Source organism: Carassius gibelio, chromosome A5 (assembly GCF_023724105.1).
Source record: "Carassius gibelio isolate Cgi1373 ecotype wild population from Czech Republic chromosome A5, carGib1.2-hapl.c, whole genome shotgun sequence".
NCBI classification, from domain to species: Eukaryota; Metazoa; Chordata; class Actinopteri; order Cypriniformes; family Cyprinidae; genus Carassius; species Carassius gibelio.
Window position 1 is genome coordinate 37,323,194 of NC_068375.1, and position 10,574 is coordinate 37,333,767.

At 33.5% G+C, this 10,574-nt stretch overlaps 1 protein-coding gene across 1 annotated transcript in view; it reads left to right on the top strand.

Annotated features, from left to right (window-relative positions):
* Window positions 1-9,348, top strand: part of LOC128014851 (RNA-binding protein Musashi homolog 1) — a 34,171-nt gene extending 24,823 nt beyond the window's left edge. Inside the window, exons 9-14 of the mRNA XM_052598530.1 lie at window positions 211-328; window positions 1,895-1,975; window positions 4,029-4,085; window positions 5,525-5,584; window positions 5,719-5,873; window positions 7,059-9,348. Of these exons, the coding sequence (XP_052454490.1) occupies window positions 211-328; window positions 1,895-1,975; window positions 4,029-4,085; window positions 5,525-5,584; window positions 5,719-5,873; window positions 7,059-7,100 (513 nt within the window). The 3' untranslated portion in view covers window positions 7,101-9,348. The remainder of the gene's footprint in view (window positions 1-210; window positions 329-1,894; window positions 1,976-4,028; window positions 4,086-5,524; window positions 5,585-5,718; window positions 5,874-7,058) is intronic.
* Window positions 9,349-10,574: the final 1,226 nt, after the last annotated feature.

Sequence of the window (10,574 nt, forward strand, 5' to 3'; positions counted from 1 at the left end):
TTTATTTGTACTTATTCTTTAGGATCAACTTAGTCTCAAGAAATTAAAATAAAATGAAAAAGAAAAATATTTTCTTACTAATGGAAAATGGGGTTATATTTCATTTAAATTGCACTGTCAGTTTTGTGCTTAAAAATTTTAAAACAAGTCTCAGTTGATGTCTAGCAATAACTAGAATAACTCATAGAGATCTCATTTGTGATTTTGAAGGTGGAGTGTAAAAAGGCGCAGCCGAAGGAAGTGATGTCACCGACAGGTACGGCACGAGGCCGCTCCAGGGTGATGCCCTACGGCATGGACGCCTTCATGCTGGGAATCGGCATGCTGGGTGAGTTGAGAGCTGTGAAAGGCAAATAATCTCAATGAACACTTCAGTATGAGCACACCTAGCATCAGTGCAGTGCTGCAGCCCCGTCTGATGAGAGTCTGCCGCTGCCTGCTGTTTCCAACGGGGAACTGCACTCCTGTCTGCCAGTTTGACAATGTGACTCAAATCAGAGATGACAACAGAAAAACAGGGGGAAGAATTATGCAAAAAATGAGTAGAATTACTGTCATTCTGTGGCTGGGGGGCCTTTACAAAATAATCATAGCAAATACATCAAATACCCATATAACTAATTGTATTTTATTTATATTAACAATGGATAATTTATCAGACATTAAGGCAAATGCAATAAAAAATTAATACTGAAAATGATAAGTTAGTGAATTTATGAAAGAACATAGATTTTGTGATTTGGTGCACATAATTAATTGTGAATTAAAATCTGAGATATTACAAATATTATATTATGAATTATTGAAACTAATTTGATTAAAATCACCAAAACACCACATGATCAAAATATGTTGAGCAAAAATGAGTTTGATCAAATGCAACAGACATTGAGTGCCAAATACCTCATTAGGAACAAAAGAGAAGCCCTTTTCTTCTTATTTGTGACCCTGGACCACAAGACCAGTCTTAAATGTTAATTGGGATATTGGGATTTCATCTGAAAATGGAATAAATTAGCTTTCCATTGATGTATGGTTTGTTAGGAGGACAATATTTGTCTGAGATACAACTATTTGAAAATCTGGAATCTTAAAGTGCAATAAATAATAATAAAAAAAATTGAAAAATCACCTTTACAGTTTCTTAATGAAGTTCTAAACAATGCATATTACTAATCAAAAATTATGTTTTCATATATTTACGGTAGGAAATTTACAAAATATCTTCATGGAATATGATCTTTACTTAATATCCTAATGATGTTTGGCATACAAGAAAAATCAATGATTTTGACCCTTACAAATGTATTTTTGCCTATTGATACAAATATACCCCAGAGACTTAAGACTGCTTTTGTTCTCCAGGGACACATTTGTGTTTAATAAATTTTAAATCAATTGTGACTGATTTTTATTTCTTGATTATTTTTCTTATACATCTGTTATGATTATTCTATGATTATTTAAAATCCTTTTAATGGAAAGCAATTTAAATTAAATGTGCTATATAAATAATCGGTGTCACTTTACAATCCATTTGTAAATACTAACTCACTACATTAGTCATTAGTTAACATGAACTAACAATTAAAATCTTATAAAGCAGTGGTTCTCAATTCCAGGCCTTTGCATATTTTGCATTTGTCTCTTATTTAACACACCTGATGCAGATCAAGAGAGCTTCATGCATGAACTGTGTTTTAAGTTTATTTCACTTCCGAACATTCATTTTTGATTAAAATCTAAATATGTGAACTTTAGTTAGTGCACTTTGAACTAACATGAGAATTGTATAAACTAATATGAACAAAGGCTAATGACTACTGTAAAAATGCTCATTAACTAAATAATCCTGAAATGCCTCAAACACTATGCTTTCTTTATTCATTTTCAGGTTACCCAGGGTTCCAGACAGCCACTTACGCCAGTCGTGGCTACACAGGAATCACACCGGGATACACATACCAGTTCCCAGGTAACTCCACCTTCCCTTACTTCCATCTGTAGAGTCATCCACTGCAATGTCAGAATGCATTATTTTATCCATTACAAGTAAGGAACCGTTTTCCCTCTAATCTGATAACTGCACATTTGTTGAAGTGGATTTGATCAAAACACACTCACAAAGACAGTAGTTTTTAAAGCTGCGTCTAGATTTGACTGGTATAGTTGATGCTTTTTGCTATGCGACCCAACGAGACATTTCAGAGAAAATAAATATTTTTTCTCTGTTCTCAGCACTACTCAGACTGTAATTGTTTCTCAGGAGACGTCACATCAGTAAAAAAAATATTTGCATGGTACTTCTGTAATAAAACTCATACAGGGCAAGAGAGACGCTGTCAGACAAACCAGAAAGTAGGAATTACACTTGATTAGTAACATGACCTTCAAAATGCCATTTACAATAGCTGACATAACGCATCAACTACCTGTCGATGTCAATAGGCTAATTATGCTCTCAGCTACAAGCTGTAAATGCTGGAATACTGTGTCCTATTTTTCCAAATAAGGTTACTGAAAATCTATGCTATATGATATACTATATAATAATACACTTAAAGATGTAAACTTGATTTTAGATACATTTATGCATTATTTATGTACTATAGGGGTGTAATTGTTCTTGTATTCATCCCATACCATCACTGTACAGACGTCACAGTTAGATTCATGCAGTCAGATGACAAATACAGAGCTGTTTTTAGTTTTATTTTGGCCGTTCTCTATTCCAGGATTGAACACAAGCTGCAGTCACTTCCCAAAATGTCATTTGTGAGGAATTTTTATAAAGTCTATAAAGAGGAGAAAACACCGTACAGAGAAGATCAAGTCTTTAGACATGCTTTAATGTCATTTTCTTTTCCTCTTACATTCGTATAATGCATATTAAAGTAGTGGTTATGAGCAGCTGGATTGTTTACAGCGGTAACCAAGGAAACACTGTATCGCTGCTGTTCCATAAGCACCACCTGCTGTCAGAGAGTGAATTTGCATTTTCATTCAGTCCGTCTGCCGTTTTTGTTCTGTGCAGGTGTTTTATGTAGCACAATTTCACAAATCAGACCATTCTGTTTTTGCTTTAAATCGTAAAATGATACAGTCTAATTTAAATACTCAAAAACTGCTCATGCTACATGTATGTATCACTACTGTCTGTTCAAAATAAATGAAAAAATAAATTTCCTGTTATACCGAACTTGTATCAAACCGTGACCCCCCTAAAAAATAAAAAATAAAAAATAAAAATAAATAAAATAAAAATTATATATATATATATATATATATATATATATATATATATATATATATATATATATATATATATATATATATATATATATATATATATATTTTTTTTTTTTTTTTTTTTTTTTTACATAAAACATTTATATTTTAGGCAATATAGAAATCCTGGCCAAGACGTATGGTCACCCTAGCTAAATAAAAGCACATTGTTAAACAAACGCCTCAAAACTATCAAATTTACATGATAAAATGTGGTACAGAATCTAAGGTGTAACTGAATGAGCTGCAACATTGCACCTGCAAACAACTGCACTTTAATTACAAGTTTAGTTTGACTAATTGTCACTGATATTCATGGCATAGCAAAATCTGTAGTGTTGCATGATACCGTCATACCGCCCAGCACTAACACTAACCCTTGTGTGTTAAGACTCCATGTCTGACTAACTCCACACCTTAAGATCAGCGATCTAACCACGTCCTCCTTGTGCTTTTTGTTCCTCATGTCCTTCTGCACTTCAATCTGTCCCTTCCTTTCCTCCTGTGTAGCAGCTACACCTGGCTGTAAGTGGCTTCACTGTGTGTGTTTCTGTGCACATATATATGTCTCTCTGCCGCTTGAAAGCTTCCTTTCATGATGTACGTCAGTGTGTTTGTGTAGATAGAACTACGTGTGGAAAAACAATCTCTCTGTGTGTGCGTGCGTGTTGGTGTTTTAGCTTGGAGCTTGTTTACGCTTAGTTCATTCACAAACCGCTCGTTTTCTGTTTCTGTTCTAGAATTCCATTTAGAACGGACGCCCCTTTTGACTTCCTCTCACCCCCAAGAGATCACAGGTTAGTCACTCGTCTGGCTTTATGAACACACACACACATAAACACATGGCTGCACACAAAACACACATGCTGCTGAATTTCCTGCAAACGTCTCGGTTCAATTAAAGGTCCAAGACAGAGCTGCAGTGTGTCATTTCTGCACTGCAATGATGTGTGGTTTTAGACAAGTTTGCTGAAACTAGTCACTGGTTGAGCCTTAAGTTAACATGCAGGACTGTGAAAACACTACTGTTCAAAAAGTTTGGAGTTAGTACGATTTCTTTAATTTTTTTTTTTTTTTTTTTGGAAAGTAATACTTTTCATTCAGTGAGGATGCATTTAATTGATCAAAAGTGGCATTTATAAAATTAATTTTATAATTTTCATAATTTTTTTATATTTAAATGTTTTTATTTTTTACTTTCTATTTATCAAAACTTCAGAAAAAAAATCTAGAAAAATATGAATCAGCACAGCTGTTATCAACATTGATGGTAATCAGAAATGTTTCTTGAGCATATTAGAATGATTTCTGAAGATCATGTGACTGAAGAATGGAGTAATGATGCTGAAAATACAGCTTTGGATTACTGGCATAAATTACAATGTAATATATATTCAAGTATGATTTTAAATTGTAATAATATTTCACAATATTACTATATTTTTTATAAAATAAATGCAGCCTCTGTAAGCAAACGAGTCTGCTTTCAATAAACAAACAAACAAACAAACAAAAACTCTTACTGATCCAAATAATAAAAAAACACTAGTATTTATATTTTATTTTATTTTCTGTTTCTTTTTTCCTTGAAAATTGTATTTATATAAATTATGCATTGCTTTCAATTTTTATAAACATTTTTATTAACAGACAATATTTCCAAAGCTATATCTTCTATTTTACTTTATACACTGAAGAAACTGAATATTCACAACATTTTCCTTTTAATATAAAAACCTTTATACATTTTTTTTTTTTTTTACATTTCTGAAACTGAATTAAAATTATATTTTGGATATAACAAACCTTGTTTATAGGATCATTGCAATCTATATTTTACAGTTGTATTTATATTTTTACTCTTATTTTTTAGCTATATTTTAAACGTATTTTACATATATATACTGAACTGAATATTTAGTGTAACATATTGTTGGGTGGTACTTGATTTTAGCCATTTGGCTTTGATTTGATCTTGAAAAATGTCTTTATTTCCTGCCATAATTAAATCATCAGAATAGTCAGAGATGGAGTAAGTTATTACATTTTGATTAAAAGATTCTAAAAGTAAGCATAAGTATAACATGCACTGAACATGCGTTGTAAGCTTTAAGTTGACTTTTTCACCGTGACATGATGAATTTCCAAGTGAAACAGGATATTAAAGTAGAGCAAGGCTTGAGAATCTTAAACTGAAATGTATTTGTGTGGCATTCTGTCTCTCTCTGTCCCGCAGCCATTCCACTGACGGCCTACGGACCAATGGCAGCGGCCGCAGCTGCAGCGATGGTCAGAGGTACAGTACGCAAAATCACATTTACATTGCTTGTTTGACGATGTACTTTTATTTGTCAGATTTGAAAATGTAATAAACTCCTTCCACTTGTAAAGCACCTTGTGAATGTTAAAGATGACTGTACTTCACTGTAGGTTCCACCCACTCACGTACCGCCGGCTTCCTGGGCACCAGCAGCCCTGGGCCAATGGCAGACCTGTATGCAGCAGCCAATCAGGATTCAGGAGTCAGCAGCTATATCAGTGCGGCAAGTCCCGCCCCCAGCACAGGGTTTGGACATGGACTCGGGGTAAGTACAATCAGATACACACATACACATTCAGAAATATAACATTATTGTCAAAAAGGACAAAAGTAATAAATATAAAAGTCCAAGTGACTTGTGCCAAGTCTGAGGTTTATTAGAATAAAGTACATTATTGATAAATGTGTATATGTTATTGATTTATGTGCCGCACTGATTCCAATTTATATTTTAGTTTTATGTTTTAATAATTTTATCATGTGCATTTGTGTTTTTTTTATGCAGATATTTATATTTGGTTTTAATTCATTTTAGTTTTAGGAAAGGTGTTTTTGTTTTGTTTTTCATCTAATATTATATTATTGTATTTTAGCATATTTTAATTAATGAATTAATGAAAATACCTTTTAATAGGTTTAGTTTTAGTTAATGATAACAACACTGCCATATTTATGTTTTAATTTTTGTTTTAATTTTAATCAGTTTTGTTATGTGATTTTTTACGTGATGTGACGTATTTCTTTAATAGTTCATTTCTAATTTTCATTCAAGTTTTTCTATCTATCTAATACTTTTATTTTATTTAATTTAAGTTAATGGAGATTATTTTTTAAAGTTTAAGTTAACAATAACAACACTGCTAAGAACAAGCCTCTCATAAATGTTTTACCCTCATTTATATGCAATTTGTAGTATTTATTAATATTCTGATTAATTCTTAGAATTTTACATTAATATATATTTGTATTTTTATAATAATATTTAAATTTTCATTTTAATAATTTTAGTACTTCAACTTAAACTTCTCTTGTAAGTATAAATAGTAGTATAAAGTAGTATAAATTTGAGTCATTCTCATTCTCCTTCATTCAGATTTCAAGTTTATTTAAATTCCCAAAAACAATTGTTTTAGTTTTAGTTATCGATAACAACACTGCTATTAACACATTGCACCAGAAATGAGAACCACTGAAACAGAATGACATCTCTAATAAAACATTTTGTACAGACAAATTACAATAAGCAATTTAATATAAATATGAGGTTAGCATTTCTGCTTTGAATCCCTCTAGAATTTCTTGCCACAAAGTCTTCCATTGCAAGTGCATTAACGTAAACACGATTGTTGCCTGTTTTTACCAACTAAATGCATTATTTCCATTATTATCTCACTGAGGCTTGTACTGAACCTAGAACATTCCATTAAATTTGCTATTTCTCTCTTCCAAGGGTCCTTTGATTGCAACGGCCTTTACCAATGGCTACCACTGAGGGGTGTCCAATCAGAGCCCAGCATGGGAGGAGAAACTCACGCTCTTGTGAACCGTGAGCACTGCTGGCGACATGACGTGCTTTTGGGACGAACCCCACGGGCGGCTACGGTCCCTCCTGACTCCGCTCTGGAGTTTACACCTTTTCTTTTTCTCTATTCTCTACTAACATCACTTTCCGTTTTCCTCATCCCGTATTTCCTTCCTGACGTATCCGACTCATTTATTATATGCTGCGGTCTGTCTTCCGAAAGAAAAAAAAAATGAAGAAAAAAACATTGTCAAAACAATTTTGTTTGATTGTACGTGCGGAAACGCAAGGAATTTCGTTTGAATTTCGACAGTTTTTCTGCATTTGTTACGTATTTTTGCGGACTGTGTTTTTATGTTTTTACTGTACTCATGCTGTAACGGATGATGACGAGAAGACAGTGAGAGAGAAAGAGAAAGAAGGGGCACGAAACTGGAAAAAAAGTCCAGGATTTGTTTGGATTCAAGCGAATCCAAAACTACAGCGAACAAATACGTGAGAATGAATCAAATTTTGTGAAAAACAAAGCAAAACGACTGGACAAAAATGTATATTTTGGTAGTTTTTACACAGCATTTGTAATGTTATAACGAACATTCTTAAGCTGAATCTGTTATTTTTCCCGTAAATTTGGTTTTACATAAGAAACAATGGGCCTCATTCATGACTTTTCTGCGTGAATCTGCATTCTTCAGTTTCAGATGTAAGAATATTTGACACGTTTTTACACAGAACTCCGTTCTGCTCATGTTGATGCTCATTGTTCAGATTCTTTTTGTAGATACTGTATATATGCATGGATTTTGGGAGGATTCAAGGGTTCAGATCGAATGATGGACCGGGGTTTGTGGGAGGGCTGAGGGTCCTTTATGGTTCTTAACATGCAAACGTCTTTCTTCACATTCAGTCTTGCATTTCTGAGACTAGTTTCATGACCAAGTTGGACCGATGTGGGTCTGGGTTGTGCTTTTCTCGTTTTTGACTCCATTTATACTAAGATCAAAGTTTTGATCCTAAATTCTCTGAATCAAACGGACCTTTTGGTCACTTCGGTTTTGTATGAATCCTCACGCTCGTGAATTTGAAACCAGTTAGAAACCACGTTGTTTGATGTTTGCTGTCACTTATGAGGCGTCACACCACATCGCTGAAAAACCAGGTTGCGTTTTCCATTAGAGCAAATGATTTGGTCCCACTTTTGGGAAACGGAAACGCGGTCTTGATCCGCCTCATTTTCGAAGAGCACGGCTGCTGGGCTTCTCTTCATGCTGTTTTTGGAAATATATATTATATATATAAAAAATTTGCGCAGTGTATTTCTATTGTAAATTTTTCCCTTTTTCCTTTTTCTGTTCATTTTTGATGGTACAACGCTGTTTTTTTTGAAGAAATGAAGGACAAATTTACAAAGCAAAGGAGTCGTGAGCGTGTGAGAGATGTGCGTGTGTGAGTGTAAGTTAGACTGAAGTATGGACGTACACATAGCTAGTTTACATGCATTCAACTGCCACCTTTGAAACTGTCTCGTCTCTGCCAGCAATGGAGAGGAGCGTCTCTGAAATCACAGCTCTAATGGAGGCCTTCTGGGGAAATTGTTACGCTTGACTAATAATAGACATCCAGAGTGATTTTTTAGTTGTTCTTTTTTCATTTCAGCAACATTGCATCTGTTTGATTTCTACTTAATTGCATAGATTTTCAGTCTTCCATTTGACACGTGTAGCCTCTCTTTGGAGCAGTGGTCACGTGACGACCGAATCTCCAGCTGACGGGACGCCTCACAAAACTACTGCACGGCACACACTGTAACTATTTAACCAACGAAAAGCAATAAGTTAATTTTAAACTCAAGTAATAATGAATGCCGTTAACGGTGGTACGAATACGACGGCGATTATGTGGCATTAAGAATTATTTTCTAGAAGAAGAAAAAAAGCTATATTTTTCAAGATCCGTTTTAACCCCTTGAAAGTTTCTCTGATTTTTACCGTATATGTTAGCTGTTTGTTTGGATGATTTGTTGAAGGGGATCAGCGGCGGAACTGGAAAGCATCAGTGGACGGCGCTCCGTCCCGTTGCTGTGGAGCTGCACGTCAACACTGTGACCTGATGCTCAAATAAGCTGCTTCGCTGTCCCTTTACTGTATTTTTTATTTTATTTTCACCTCTGGAAATTTTCAAGTTAAAAGAACCTAATAAATTATTTTAAACCATTCCATTTGATGGCCTCTGTGTTCATGTTTTTCTTTGTGGTTTCTTTGTGGTTCATTGCATTTGTAGGGTGTTAACAGAGATTGTCATGTTTTGGTCATATGCAAAATGGATTGCACTCTTATAAATTACATACTTTATAATATACATTTGAGTAGTAAATGCAATCTCTAAAATATGCCATTGTACACTGAAAAAAAGAATGTGAAATTTGATTGTGTAGTATTGTAAATCCTGATGACTGACACATTTCATAAAAATAGATTGTAAAATTCTAGAAAAAAAATGGACAAATATCAGAGTACTTTTCAAAGATTATATAAAAAAAAATCTTAAAATAAAACACACAAATACATAATTGTTTCAGAATAAAATCATCAAAATGAAGGAATTAAAAAAAAAATCTGCTTTTATTTTATATTAAATATTTTAAAATATACTAAGGTTTCAATATTAACAGACCATCATCAAATAATTGTTAACTTAAGTAAAATAAAATACTTAACTAAAATTCTAATGAAAACAGAACATTTCAAAATAAAAGCTTAAAAAACATAATAGTACCTCAGCAATACTAGAATAATGATATACAGATAGACAGATAGATAGATAGATAGATAGACAGATAGATAGATAGATAGATAGATAGATAGATAGATAGATAGATAGATAGATAGATAGATAGATAGATAGATGATAGATAATGTCCACACCTTTGACTTGTAGTCTATAAATTATAACCTTCTTTAAAAAAATTTTTGAATATTCAATATCTCCATTGTGTAAAATAAAAGATAAGCTTTTTACTGTTTATACTGCGGTGTTGTATATTTATGTATATTTTCATGAAAAATAGAAATATTACTATATATTTTACATTGCCAAATGTCCTCTAACATGTTAACTAAAATGTGTCTGGTGTGTTTATACATTTCTCAGCTGGTTTGCAACATTTAACCATTTAATAACCATTGTTTATGAAGCTAACATAATTCCAGGGCACCAAGTAAACAAACAAATGAAAAGACATCCAAAATCTGATGCCCAACCATCCAACACTTCGAGACATGGGAACAGTCGTGGTTCATCTGCCCCCTCTTACTCTGTTATGTTCATCTATATCCAATAACAGGCACCTGATACCCTGTGACCCCAATACCACCCAACGGCCCCATGTCAAACCACACACACACACACACACACACACACACACAGACACACACACACACACAC